Source organism: Pollicipes pollicipes, unplaced genomic scaffold (assembly GCF_011947565.3).
Source record: "Pollicipes pollicipes isolate AB1234 unplaced genomic scaffold, Ppol_2.1 Scaffold_7262;HRSCAF=8765_pilon_pilon_pilon, whole genome shotgun sequence".
Classification (NCBI taxonomy): domain Eukaryota; kingdom Metazoa; phylum Arthropoda; class Thecostraca; order Pollicipedomorpha; family Pollicipedidae; genus Pollicipes; species Pollicipes pollicipes.
The window spans coordinates 21,384,770-21,399,495 of NW_023597055.1; the positions used below are offsets into that span (position 1 = coordinate 21,384,770).

The 14,726-nt window shown below is 58.5% G+C and overlaps 2 protein-coding genes across 2 annotated transcripts; both read right to left on the minus strand.

The window, feature by feature from the left end:
* Positions 1-1,784: 1,784 nt before the first annotated feature.
* Positions 1,785-3,448, minus strand: LOC119113569 (transport and Golgi organization protein 11-like). Its single transcript, XM_037237863.1, is given in 3 exon segments — positions 1,785-2,937; positions 3,070-3,092; positions 3,168-3,448. Coding segments are annotated over 3 exon segments (450 nt in total). The 5' UTR covers positions 3,376-3,448; the 3' UTR covers positions 1,785-2,718.
* A 4,611-nt stretch (positions 3,449-8,059) lies between these two features.
* LOC119113570 (zinc finger protein 155-like) lies at positions 8,060-12,971 on the minus strand. The gene is made up of 8 exons (XM_037237864.1): positions 12,950-12,971; positions 12,500-12,658; positions 11,368-11,499; positions 11,104-11,237; positions 10,556-10,666; positions 10,092-10,192; positions 9,774-9,932; positions 8,060-8,192 (listed from the first exon to the last, which is right to left on the minus strand). Exons 1-8 carry the CDS (start codon positions 12,969-12,971, stop codon positions 8,060-8,062), a joined length of 951 nt encoding a protein of 316 aa, XP_037093759.1.
* Between the last annotated feature and the right edge of the window lie 1,755 nt (positions 12,972-14,726).

Sequence of the window (14,726 nt, forward strand, 5' to 3'; positions counted from 1 at the left end):
GCCGCCGCGGGCGACCCGCCGCCATCTTCGGGCGCCACGAACCCGGCCGGCGGTGGCGAGGCCGGTCCGAAGGACGACGACAGCGGACCGAGCGGCGCGGCCGGCGCCGGAGACGGCGGCCAGCCGTCGCCCACGCCGCCTCGCGAGCCGGTCCCGCGCGGCGGCGACGCCCCGTCGGCGGCGAAGAGCTCGCCGGCTGGGGATGCGCTGCGTGGCGACGGAGATGCCCACGTGGAGGCGCCGGCCTCGCCCTTTCTGGACAGGATCAAGGAGGTGATGGACACGTCGGCGTAGGGGTGGTGCGGCGCCGCCCTGAGCGGTTGGACACTCACGCTTGTGGCCTGGTATGAGATGTGTGTTAGTCTGTGGTTGTTGGAAGAAAGCACGTGATATTTGCTTGTTCGTGTTTTTTTCGTGCTGGAATGCGGTCTTATTTAATCGTCGCTGTTTAGCTGCATTTGGCATAGCCACGTATGCGCATATATCTGCATATCATTCATTTTGTGCGTTCGTGTTGTGCAGGGACTTCGTTTGACATTAAGATGCATCATTTACATATTGAGTGTGGCTCATACCATCCCGAGTCATTGAAAGTGATGGCCGGGACGCGCTGAGGCGTCCTGTACCGACGTGCTGGCGAGGCGGCTCGTGTGACTTCATAAGGATTGTGATTGCGTGTGGCTGCGAACCTGCTGTTCCTGGTCACTCCGGTATCGTCGATGGCACGTCTTAATGCCGCTGGCTGCTACGGCAAGCTGTCACTGCTCGTCGCAGCTTAGCATGGGTTGGTGTTGATCGTAATGCCGCGGATATGCTATGTCAAGCTCTTGCGGCACTTTGTGATTGCTTGGATTTGCCGTGCAATGTATCGTGCACGTGATAGTGCAGACTCGTGACTTGTTGTCTCACGTATGTGGCTCGAGGCGGAAGCCAGGTGCCCAGAACGCGCTGTTGTGCCCGTGCTAGCGGAATGAACAGAACTTCTGGGGTTTTAAGGTGAAAGTTCTGAGGACTGCCAGTCTGGTAGCGTTACTCATGGTTATGAAGACGGACTGGATCAAAGACAGACCCATTTTTAACGAAGTGCAATGACAACGTATCCTGTTGCAATGAATTTGGTAAAACTTCGTTTGCCCCCCTCCCCGGTGGGGGCAAATCTAATGTGCGCATCGGACCACACAAAAAGCAGATACTCGTGGCGGGGAGAAGTTCACCGGTCTAACGCCGAAGTTCCCCATGTCTCCAGTCCAGTTATCTAGTTGACGTTCTCCGTGTCTCAAGCAAACGGGTTGAGGCGTGCAATGAATGAAAGGGGGAAATAGGGTCAGTCATTGGGAGATTCCGGAACATCACATCGGTGCCGGGAGGTGACTGTACCGGCTTGGTGGCATTTCAGCGGGTACCACCGAACCAAGCGGGTTGGTTAGGTGGTGCCACCTGTTGTGATTTCAACTTTCGCAAATATTAGGACCCGTCCACGTGGAATGAAAACGGAAAGCAACCAACAAATGTCGCCGCCTTTCTCTGAACTAATCGCAGCTCCCGGGTGGCTCTACGCTTGGTGCTAGTGCCTACTCTTCCCGTCACGGTCATCGACTCCTGTATCACACCTCGCCCGGGCAGGCTCGCATGCAAAAACGCCACAAGGATGGCGTAGCTCATACCAGTAGTATACTGATGTGAGCTACGCCATCCACATGTCCATGGACCCACCCTTTTCCCGTGGACCCGTGGACTCCAGAAAACAAAAACATCGAATAAAACATGTAAATAAATGTCAATCGTCATGTATTACACATTCAGGGCTCATCGGGGATTATTAGCGCACCGGGGGGGGGGGGGGGGGGCAAGAAAGACGCGTAAAATACCGCCCACGGCACCCACAGGCGTAAACAGACATCCCCACCCGCCTAACAAATGACCCGGGGTTATGGCCCACCTTGCTACAGCCAGTGTGCAGTGTCATCCCTTCCTACTCCACCCATCCAAGCAGCATTAAAACGCCTCCCCCGACGGGTGTGCGAAGACATCGGACAGACGCGGAAACCAGGTACGGCTGACAGTGAGGCGCACGAGCATCCCGCGGCGGCCGAAGCCGTGTTCCAGGCCGGCGAACGCTGGCGAGATGGCCGCCGGCCTCCGCGTCAAACATTGCACTACGGACCGACTGCACTACGGCAGCCGGGCTGGACCACACGGGTCGGGTCGGGTAGGACAAGCGCCACAACGCATTCAGTCATTCGGTCCGACACGCCAGGACCACAGACGATCCGTCCGGTGCGGCCTGAGCAGTCATGTGCACTCTCACCAGGGGAAGGGATCGATAAATCAAGCGAGCCATGCACATCCAAAGGACGTTCAAATATAATTCATCATCTCTGTACGTCCTAGGTCGGCAATGGGCATCCACCTGTGGCTAGGAGAGGGGTGGTCCACCAGGTCACCACGCAGCCAGACTCCTGTCCTCGCAACTCCCATACGTGCAGTAAATGGCACCACTAACCACGTGCAAGAGCGGGTCTACTTAACGTCCCTATCACCAGCACAGCGCACTAAAACAAGAGCGACCGGGGCTCTGTGGCCGCCGGCCCAAGCCAGCATCCACACAACCACCAGCCACTACTGGGACGGCGCACCGGCAGCTCTACACGCGCCCGGTCCTCCCCAAAGCCCACAGCGAGAGCCACCACGCACCGCGCCCCCAAACACTGGCCACTGTCATCCGGCGGCACGAGACGCCGGTCAGAGCGAGCGGCCCATCCACAGGATGACCTTCATCACGAAGTAGGCGACGCCGGCCGTGTAGAGCATCACCTCGCGTGAGCGCCGGCGCTGGTTCTCCACCTCAATCTGCATTAGACGCCGGTTGACCTTGAGCAGCTGGCGGCGCAGCAGCTCCAGCTCCTCGCCGGCGCTCAGGTAGCCGGCCACCGCCGGCGGCGAGAACTGCTCGCGCAGCACCAGGCTGCGCTCGGAGCGCGGCCGCCGCTCCGGCGAGTCCTCCGGCGGCGAGGCCGGCTCGGCCGGCGGCAGCAGGTGCTCGTCGACGCGCAGCACGCGCGGCGGCGCCTGCACGCGCGCCCCCCAGTCGTCTGCGGCCGCCGGCTGCGCGGCGCGCTCCAGCAGCAGTTCACGCGGCGCGCCGCCGCCGGCGCCGTGCCGCTCGCCGCCCAGCACCACGATACGGTCTGGCACGCTCATCTGTGCGGCGCCGGCGCCGTTCGGCAGGCCGGCATGCTGCTGGAACCGGTCGTCGCCCTCGCCCGTCACCTGGATCCGCTTGGGCACGCGCATCCGGGCATTGATGTCGGCCGCGAACGCCAGGTCGTCGTCAAAGGCGGCCGACAGCCGCGCCGGGCTGGCCGAAGCCGACATGCCCGGACCGTGACGTCACTGAAGTGCCGCGATGACGTCACTGCAGCACAATGATGATCAGTGATGTCCTGGTTTGCCAGGGCAGGATTGGCATGTGAGCATCTGCATAATGTTTGCATTCAAGAAGCAGCACCAAGTATTTGTTATGAATTGCAGAGGCTATGAAAAAACAACCCAACATCTTTCAAAATTTCAATCATACAAAATATCACTGCTCTGCAATCATAGTTCTCCAACATTTGAACTTGTCATGTGCATGTAAATCCTGCCTACAACATCCATTATTTTATACATATATACATATCAGTTGTACATATCCATTATACATCATACATCATACATTACATACATATCCAACATTACCAATGATGGGAAAATAATCCTCTGATTATAAATCATGAGCATATTGAACTCTGCTTGCAAACTGCTGTTCGACAACATCTGATTTGCTATTATTAAAAAACGTATCACAGAAATATCAACGCCTGAGCCTAAGGTATGCATGACTGCATCTCTGTAAGAAGTTGAAATGTCAGCTGTAAGTTGTGACATATGCTGACACTCATCACACAGAAATACACACACATGCATGTGCATCCACTTGGACACAGACACATGTGCATAGATATCCTAACCTGGGAGCTGTAATCACCTGTGCCAGACTGGTGCTTGATTTAAATCCATAATACCATATGATTCAGAACATCACCATATACCCTTTTGTATATTTGCATGAGTGAAGAGGCTTTCCCATGCTTCAAATGGATTCTCATGACATTGGAAGAAATGTCAGTTTTTATCTTTAGCAGCACTTTCATTCTCATTCAAAGTCTCTTAATGTTGATTCAGATGGCAAAACCACAAAAATAGAGTGAAATCCCATTTCATATAATTTCCCCACCCAATGTGCAGAATGTCTGCATAACCTTGGTGAGCTGAACCTGATGCCTATGTGTGCCAAGCCCAGGCCAGAAACATTGAGCTGAATTTTCATATCTATTTATTCATGAAAAATATTTGAGAGCTTCCTTGTCAAAGACTATCTTTGCAACACGACAATTGGTTGAAATATCATCTCCCCATGGACTAAAGCACTGCAGACCTTGTGGCAAATATTCAAAATTTTAGCATTCATATTAACTATGTGCATGCACTGAAACTGTTGCTGCAATGTCCTGGCTATGCCAAGTGCTTGGTGCAACAGGGATGTTTTGCAGCCTGGCTAGCAGGTAGCTGGACTGAAGAACACTCAAAAGACTTCCAGCATTTAACATGCATGCATTCTGCATGTAGTTCCATGCATGCATAACTAGAATTTGTCCAGACTCAGCCAAGCATTGCTTCACCCATGCATGTACAGCCGTATGTGGCTAGGCATATATCTGTCAACCTTAATCATTCACACAACTAACTGCAGTGAGAAAACGTTGCACCCCAAACACACCACTGATCTCACTCTTGACAGGTCAACTAGCAAGACACTGACATTGCCTACAGAAGCTCCTATAACAAAGCAAATCGCATCTAGTGGCTAAAATATCTAATGGCGTCAGAAACGTGTTCCAATCACTATGACCGTTACAGGCACCAACAGCACATAAAATATCCTGAAAAAGCTGACAGCAGAGCGGTTTCAACACTTACCTAAATTGCCGTCGAGCGCCCTCCGCACGGAATCCAACTCACAGAATCCGTCCCGTCTGCCGCGTCACCTTGACGCCTCGGAAGCCACCCACGCGAAATCCAGCCTTCCGTGCCGTGATCGCCTTACACCCACGGCTTCTACCTTCCGCCGCTGGGTACTTTGCAGTCTCGGACGATGCCTGCCCTTACAATAAACTTGGGTCAGCTGACTACTGTTCTTCATCTTTTTTGTAACCCCCGGAACTAGTTTGGCCATAGCAAATTACTCGTGCACGAAATGCAGCATGCCTTCAAAATGAATGCAAGCCATTTCTTGACGTTTTTCATGAGGACTTTTCCAACGAAAAAGAGTCAAGAGGTGTTTTTCGAAGCACGTTTGCGGAACCCTGTCTCCACACTTACCACGTTGCCGCATTGTTCCAAGGCCCCGATCGAAACCACGCTGGCCATTAACTTGCGAAAGTTGTGCGCTTATTCATCTTGCACGCAAAGTCTTAAATTTGATTATCTGAATGCACTATTCTTCTCTAACTTTTTTCAACGTCGAGAAGCATATGCTCTGGGCTTAATTTACTGATACCACGGCAGCCCAGAGACCGTAAATTTTCCAAAGGATCCGAACGCGCAACAAACGAAATACAAGGCAAGAACATGCATGTATTCCGATCAGACAACGTCACATGAGATAACTCTCGAACCGATGTCCCGTAAACTGTTAGGACACACAAAATGGCTTGTAAGCTAGAACGGTACAAACTTACAGGGCACCATTTCTCAAAATGTATTCAGTTTTCACAACATGCTGAGACGCCAACTTGGGGCACAATGGAGCACACTGTCTAAGGAACCGATGAACCTGCCTCCTGCAAGCGGCTCCACAAGGCTCCTACCATACCCAACTTGGTCAACACCACCTAGTATCTTCACATGCACATAGCAACCAGCCTAATGCATGTTCAATACAACAGACGATGGAGTTTGCAAACCCTCTCCACATGCTTTGTGACTGGTAAGGCGTCTCATCGTTACGGTGCGGCCCTCCGCAACGGCCCGCTCATGCCGCGGCTGCGCTCGTGCCACGCCTGCAACCGTCCGCTGGCCGTCGGCACCACCAGCGGAGGAGAGCGTTCCGCCGTGCCGCGGGTCAGTCCCGCCGGCGGCTCAGTACGCGGCTGCCTGGTCGTCGCCCCACCACTCCTGGCGCTGCTCGGGCGGCGCGGCGCGCCCGTCGGTCGCGTCGGCCGCCTGCTCGCCGCCCGTCTCGGCCGCCGCTTCCACCGCCTCAAGCTGGCCCTGCCCGGCGGGGAAGGGGGACGTCAGCCAGCGGCGCGGCAACCGACGGCACACGGCTGACAGGGGGCCGACCGGGCGGCTTCACACCGTCGTGCTGCTGTGCTCCTTCAAATAGGTGGCAGGAGGTTAATGTTAACGCGCGCGGCTGGAAGCTCTTGTTGGGCTTTCACGCCATGTTGCGACGCCTCCCCCCCCCCCCCCCCTTCCCACTCGAGATCAATCGATGAGAATTGAGCTAAGGCCGTCGTCAAGCGATTGTCTCGCTGCCTCAGAAGTCTAGAGTAAAACGGCACTCAGCGCGTGCTTCGCCATGACGCAGTACGGAGCGCACGCTACAACGGCCATGCGTCCCGCTTCTTGCTCCGCACGTGCGCATCCCGCAGCGATCCCGTAAAGAGAGATTGCTGATACTGCGCACACGGGCCCCAGCCTTGTGCGCCTCGCGTCTCACGTCTCGTGCGTCTCGCTTCTTGCTCCGCACGTGCGTATCCCGCAGGGGTCCCGTGAAGGGAAATTCCAGATACGGCGCACACGGGCCCTGGCCACCCAATGACCACCAGAGAGCACGAGTTTGCAGATCTCAGTAGCATCAGCCCATCAGTCGGACGCCTTCACAGCCACAGAAACCACCCAGCAACGCGTCTTCTTAGTCCCCGCTAACGGGGGGGGGGGGGGAGGGGTAGGTGGGGGAGGGGGGGGGGGCAATCAATAGCCCCAACATACCACCTGCGCGCTTTTGAGCACTACCAACACCTGGCCACTACCCATTAAACTCTAAGGTAAACGAAATAGACTCAACCATGCCACAATGTAACACGATAGTCAACACGGTGGAAAACATACGAAATGTCATAGACTTAACCTAATTCAACAAACCTAACTACACTCTCACCTACACCAAACATCACTGGTCCCGGCGCCGCAGCCGGCGAACCCGCCCTGCAGTGGCGGTCCGGTCCTTGTCAGTCAGTCACCCCCGCCACCCCTCTTGCCATGTGGTCGTCAGTCAGATACCACAGCCACCCCTCTCGCCATGTGGGCTCCCGTCAGTCAGTCACCGCCCGCCACCCCTCTCACCATGTGGTCGTCAGTCAGCCACCGCCGCCACCCCTCTCACCATGTGATCGTCAGTCAGTCACCGCCGCCACCCCTCTCACCATATGGGCTCCCGTCAGTCAGTTACCCGCCGCCACCCCTCTTCAACCACGTGGGTTCTGGTGAGTCATTCACCGCCGTCTCCCCCCCCCCCCCCCTCCCTCATCATGTGGTCGCCAGTCAGTCCACAGACGCCACGCCCCTCACCATGTGGGCTCTTGTCAGTCAATAACCACCCCGCCGCCCCTCTCAAGATGTGGGCTCCCGTCAGTCATCACCGCCGCCACCCCTCTCGCCATGTGGCTCCGTCAGTCAGTCACCCGCCGCCACCCCTCTCGCCATGTGGGTTTTCGTGAGTCATTCACCACCGTCACCCCTCTCACCATGTGGTCGTCAGTCAGTTACCACCGCCACCCTCTCACCATGTGGTCGTCAGTCAGTCACCGTCACCCCTCTCACCATGTGGTCGTCAGTCGGTCACCGCCGCCACCCCTCACCATGTGGTCGTCAGTCAGTCACCACCGCCACCCTCTCACCATGTGGTCGTCAGTCAGTCACCACCGTCACCCCTCTCACCACGTGGTCGTCAGTCAGTTACCACCGCCACCCCTCTCACCACGTGGTCGTCAGTCAGTCACCGTCGCCGCCCCTCTCACACCATGTGGTCGGTCACATGCAGCTGCACGTCCTCGAACACGACGTTGGCGACGCCGTGCTTGCGGCGCATGTGACCGGTTAGCTGGCGGCGCGAGTGGAAGCCGGCGCCGCACTCCTGGCAGTAGAACCTGCCGGCGCCGGCCGGCACACGGGCGTCACGCGGACGTCACGCGAGCGTCACACAAGGCGTCGCACGGACGTTACAGGGCGTTACACGGGCGTTACACGGACATCACAGGACGTCACACGGGTGTCACGCGGACGTCACGCGAGCGTCACACGGACGTCACACGGGCGTCAAACGGGAGTCACAGGGACGTCAAACGAGCGTCACACGGACGTCACACGGGGCGTCACTCAGACGTCACACGGGCGGCACGCGGCCGTCACACAGAGGTCACATGGAAATCACACAGGGCGTCACACGGGCATCACACGGACGTCACACGGGCGTCCCGCGGACGTCACGCGAGCGTCACACGGGCACGGGGCGTCACACAGAAGTCACACGGGCGTCACGCGGACGTCACACAGACCGGACGTCACACGGGCATCACATGGACGTCACACGGGGCGTCACACGGACGTCGCACGGGCTTCACACGGACGTCACAGAGACCGGGCGTCACGCCGGGCCACATCGGTGTCGCACGCTGTCAGTCGAGCCCGGGACTGGCGGCGTGGGTGGAGCCGTGAACACGGCGTCGCACCCGGCGGAGGTCTGTTCAGATGGACACATGCTGACACGCTCCGCTGGGACGGGAAGGACCAAGGGTGCAGGACGCTCGCCAACATGGGCGCAAGGGTCCATCGTGCCACCTTACACCGAATCAGTGGAATCTGTTGCAGGTGATACCAGCGGAAGCTGGGACCATCGCGGTCAGAGAAGCTATCCCGTCTGTTGCATACTGATTATACAGATACGACGACGAAGAGGCCATATCACTAAAACGAACATACACATGAGAGAAGCAAGCAGACCTCCGACATTAGCCGCCCTCCCATCAGATGTCGGCGCCACTCTCAGCGCGGCCATATCTGAACTGTCCTCAGACGACTTCACCACCACGGGCACGCAGACATCCACCTGGCCGTGCTGCCTGGAGGGGCTCTTGGATGCATCACACGGCACACGGACTGGACGGCATCACACCACCGCGTTCCAGAGGGCAGAGCCTGAGCTCGGTCTGACCCGAGCCCTGACTTGAGCCAGACCTGCCCCAAGCCCTGACCTGAGCCCCGACCTCAGCTCGGTCTGACCGGAACCCTGACATGTCCCGGGCCCTGACCCAAGCTCGGTCTGACCCGAGCCCCCCCCCCCCCTCTCCCCTCAGTCGAGCCTCGACCTGAGCTTGGTCTGATCTGAGCCGCGATCTGAGCTCGGTCTGATCTGAGCCGCGACCTGACCCGCGCCACTACCCGGGGCCTGACCGGCCTCATTACGACCCCAGCATGCGCTCAACGATGATTAACCCTCTCTTCACTCCCGACCAGCTTACTCCGAGTCCTGGCCGACCCAGCCCGTCTCCACCTCGGCGGCAGCGACGCGTCACCCACGCCAGACGGCGGCCATCCGCGGCACAGCGCTGACCCATGCGCAGCGCAGACCACCTGAGCACAGCGCTGACCCATGCCGGGCGGCAGTGACCCCTGACCCATGTCTGGCCGCGGCGATATCTGACCGGCGCCCGGCGCCCGACGAGACTCACCTGAGTTCGTTGGCCACGGCGTCGTCGGCCATCTCCTCCAGGATCGTGGACTCTGTGACGTCCTCGAACTCGATCTCCAGCACGCCGTGTTTGTGGCGCATGTGCGCCGTCAGCTGCTGCTTCTGGCGGAAGCCGTCGCCGCACTCCTGGCAGTAGAACCTGCGGCCGGGGGCGGGAGCGGGGGGCGCGGGACAGGGCAGAATTAGAGCCGGGCGGCCGTGACGGCGTCCGACGCGTCAGCTGACCATCCGACGGCGGACAGCGACCGGCTGACGTCAGCTGAGCCGCTGACCGGCTGACTTCAGCTAACTGGCTGACGTCAGCTGACCGGCCGACGTCAGCTGAACCTGGCTGACCCAGTCAAGCTCTAGCCAGCGGACAGCCGACCGGCCGGCGTCAGCTGACTGACTGGCGTCAAGCTGACCGGCCGACGTCAGCTGACCAGTCAACTCTAGCCAGCGGACAGCGACCGGCTAACGTCAGCTGACTGACTGACGTCAGCTGACCGGCAGATGTCAGCTGACTTGCTGCTCTTACGGCGATGGACACGCCATGGAGGGCAAGGCAATTCAGGTACACGGGAGCACAACGTGGATACCATATGTCAACAAGCTTCGTTAGTTCACAGCATAATTGTTTAAGTCACAAATAAGTATCCTCTGCTGAACGGGGCTGATACATGAGGATCACAGCACAATGACTGTTGGGAAACAAGGACTCCACACTGCCGAAGGAGAGCACAGCATTAGCATAGCACAGCGTTAGCAGAGCACAGCGTTTACCTTGTACGAGTTGGTGTGGATCATCTCGTGCCGCTGCAATGCTGTAGAGGGAGACAAAAGCCCTTGCCGCAGTGGTTGCAGACGTAAGGCCGCTCCTTCCATGTGCACGCGCTGCCGGCAACATCAGGGTGAGCACCGCGGCGGCCTCCAGTGGGAGGCGGTCTTGAGCGCGGCTCCGGGTGTCGGGTGCACCAGCTGGCGCTGGACGCCCCCGTGACAGCCAGCGGCCCGGCCAGGCTTATACTTACGCGGAGTACGCACGTACAGAGAACCCGGTCCCAGATGTAAAGAATAGTGAAGCGGGCAGAGAAGGCACTTCCCGGGGGCACGATGATGGCTTTGCGCATCCCCGTTATTATATCAGTGGCATCTAACCTCCAATAAGCACATCCGTAGCATCCAACATCTCCCAAATTATATCAGTTGAGTCCCACATTCTCGGAATCCCACGTACGGCTGTCCTAAACATCCACATGCAACAACCTTTCACCACGCGAAAGCAGTCGATCCGAACCCCAGAGTGTCCTCAAGCCCCCCCCCCCCCCTACCTTGATGTGTCCAGCGATCACGTCCTCCCGGCTGAAGAGCTTCTTGCAGATGGGGCACGGATGCTGGATGTGGGAGTCCACGTGTCGCTTTAGCCTGTGCGAGACAAACTTCTTGCAGATGTTGCAGACCCCGCCTGCGGACGGGGCGTCAGGCACATCAGCGAGGCGGCCGGGCGGCGACGCGGAGGACCAGGAGGACCGCTTCGCTCCTCTTCCTCGCCGCCCCCTTCCTTCCCCTTGTGGCGGCTCTCCAGCGGCACTCACCTGCCAGCGAGGCGCTCACCATCTTGCCGTCGGGCCCTATCACCGGCTCCCGCTTCCGCTTGTTGGGCGAGTCGTGCGTCCTCATGTGGGTCTTCAGGTGCTTGACGTGTTTACCGCACCGGCCGCACACACCTGGTGGCGACCGCCGCGGCGCGTCAGTGTCCACGATCGCAGCCCGGCCGAGCGCGCCTACACTGGCTGCCGCCTCCACACGACACACAGCCCGTCACGGCGCCAGACGGTGTCCGGCTCCCGCACGTGTTACTCTGATCGCTGTGTTGATCTATGTAGTGTGTACTGACGCGGCGTTAGAATAGCCACTCGCTGGATTCCTGAAGGTTCGCAATAATAACAATAATAATAATAATAATAATAATAATAATAATAATAATAATAATAATAATATAATGATAACGGCAATAATACTATTGAAAATAATAATAATCATAATAATAGTAATAATAATCTCGCCGCAGCGGTGTGTGGAGAAAGACGCTGCCACATGTGCCAAAGCGTAGAAAGTTATGAGTCTGGAGCACAGCTGGCTGATGGGCAGAGCTACGCTATCGACAGCTTACTCGCATGACAGTCTTCGTATTGTCGCACTCGTTCATTAGTTGCTTCTACGCTGATAGCACCGTGAGTGTGCAAGCCAAGAAGTGTTCAAAACTGTTAAGGTGATTGAATGAACGTTGAAAGACTGCATAACGTTAGTTATAACAAAGCAATATGTGACCAAACGTTATCAACACAAACGAGCTATTTTGCGTGACGACAAATACACTAGATGAATTTACGTAAACACGTTGGCGTGACTCTTTCTTAACACATTCGGGTGCCTAAACGTTTTGGACACTAGGCCGTCCGCAAAAGAGTTAGTACCTGCTGTAAACCTGAGCAGTCAATGGCTACGTGTAACAGTTCACAGCTCCCAAGTCATAAAAAAGTGGGGAAGGAAAATATTGATCAACCGAACCGTGCAAACACAACTCTGGACCAACGAAGCCAGTCACGGCCCACAGATGCTCAACAGCAACGAGCCACCGAGCCAAATGGACTGCTGCCGCTGCACAACACCGCGGCGCCGATCGGCCAATGAGGGGCGCGGCGCCGTGGCCGTGGGCCCGCCTACCGGCCGCGTTGACCCGCTTGCACTCCGTGACGGTGCTCCGCATTGGCCTGCTTGCTGTCGAACTCCGTCCTGCAGCGTCGACACCAGCTCTTGCCCTTGGGTGCGCCGTGTGCAGGTGCTCGATCTGCTCCTTCAGAGTGTGCAGCACCTCAACCGCACCTGCCGACACGTCACGTCACATGTCACACGGCACCCTTCAGACATCACGCGCATCGGGCCAGTGGGCGCGACATCGAGTCAGCGGTGGCCGTTAGGCACACAGGAGAAGCATCCAGGTACTTTCCAATCTGAAACGTTCTCGTCAAATGATCCTTATGCATGATGGCTTCGGCGCGGTCGTTAGGGCACGGAACTGCAGCTGGTGCATAAACCTGGTCCATACAAACAAAACTATAGACTGATAGCTCAGTGCTTAAAACACCTCCGATGTATAGTTGAGGAAGAACGTACCGACGCTAAAGGAGGACAGCATAAGTACACCTTAATGACGTCTCAAGATGTGTACGAGACGACTGTTTGCTTCGCAAGCAGTTGTTTCACACGCACACAGCAGCAGCACAACAGAACGTTCGTGTACGTGCGACACGTACTTACGTTCTCTCCCCGTAAACACGCCAGGGCCGGCACACCAGCGAGTCGCTGACTCACCTGACGCAGTTGTGTGACCCGTCCGAATGTGAGAGCGGCGCTCAAACTCTTGTTGTCGACGTTCAGATGCTGGATCTTGTCCATGTCGGCCTGCACCAAACCGGCGAAATCACACCACCGCGGTCGGACACCCCTGCACGAGCACCCTGTCCGGTTCCGGCCCGCACCACACGGCACCACCGCCGGGCAGGCGCAAGCGGCGGCCGTTCAGCACCAGTTCAGCCCCGGCAGCGGGCAGCCACGACCGCGCGGCCCAAACTTAACGGCTCCGGATCACCACTGCCCGTGATCCCAGGGGTACCCGGGACTGTGCGCGTCCCATCCCAGTGGTGCGAAGTGGCCAGATAAACAAACAAGCCTGGCCAGCTAGCCGGTGCGGCAGCCTGTCCAGCCTCGCAGCCTGGTAAAATCGCACCACGCTTCACGCCATCTATCACAGGAACAACATCCATCAACGGGATTGGTGAAGTGTACTTGTCCCCAAAATGGTCAGCTCGGCGGCTGGTCACAACACAGTACAGGCCGGGGCCGGCAGAGCCGAGCCTGTCGCCGCGGCGTGGACCGGCGGCGGCGCGGCCGGGGCGGTCGAGCGCCGGCCGGACGTACCAGGTTCGCCCGGCGCAGCTTGAGCGTGCAGCGCGGCGTCTTGACGTGCTTCACCTGCTCGCGCAGCGTGCTGACGCTGCTGAACTCGATCACCTGGGCTGCGGCGGCGGCGCCGGCGTGCCGGGACTGCGCCGCCGGCTCCTGGGGACGGCCGGGCGCCGGGTCAGGCCACGGGCGCCGGTCAGGCGAGGTCGGCACCCGCCGCGCGCGCCGCCGCAGTCTGGATCACTCGGTGCGAGTCGGTCGCAGTGTCCTTTGTAAATTTCAGGCCCAGCCTAAGCGCGGTCGGTCAAGCCACTCGTCAGAAAAGATTCATGGTCAGGCCAGGTCGGTACAAATCACAGGTCAGTTCAAGTGAACATGCCCAGCCGGGTCGAGTTGGGTCGGGGTGGACATCAAACCATCAGGCCAGGTGACTGACCCAGACTACCGGAGGTGGGTCCGCAGGTGCCTCCCGAGGTCCCTCCCCTAGCTTACCTGGCCAGACCCGCGCCGCCTCCGTGTCTGGGTGGCGGGTCCGCAGTGCCTCCCGAGGTCTCCTCTCCCTCCCGAGGTCCCTCCCCACCTCACTGGCCAGGCCCGGCGCCGCCTCCGTGTCTGGGTGGTGGGTCCGCAGGTGCCTCCCGAGGTCTCCTCTCCCTCCCGAGGTCCCTCCCCCACCTCACCTGGCCAGGCCTGGCGCCGCCTCCGTGTCTGGGTGGTGGGTCCGCAGGTGCCTCCCGAGGTCTCCTCTCCCTCCCGAGGTCCCTTCCCCACCTCACCTGGCCAGGCCCGGCGCCGCCTCCGTGTCTGGGTGGTGGGTCCGCAGGTGCCTCCCGAGGTCTCCTCTCCCTCCCGAGGTCCCTCCCCCACCTCACCTGGCCAGGCTCGGCGTCACCTCCGTGTCCCGGTGGTGGGTCCGCATGTGGCGCTGTACGTCCGCCGCCCGCTGGCCGCACACCGGGCAGGCGGCGCGGCAGGTGCGACGGTGCTG

Excerpts from the sequence above, each read along its gene's own strand:
- LOC119113570 (XM_037237864.1), bottom strand. The coding sequence starts at position 12,971 with ATGCTGTCCTCCTTTAGCGTCG. Across the intron at positions 12,659-12,949 it reads GCTGTCCTCCTTTAGCGTCG|GTGCGGTTGAGGTGCTGCAC; the intron begins GTACGTTCTTCC and ends ACGTGTCGGCAG. Across the intron at positions 9,933-10,091 it reads ACGTCGGCCGGTCAGCTGAC|GTTCTACTGCCAGGAGTGCG; the intron begins GTCAGCCAGTTA and ends CCCCGGCCGCAG.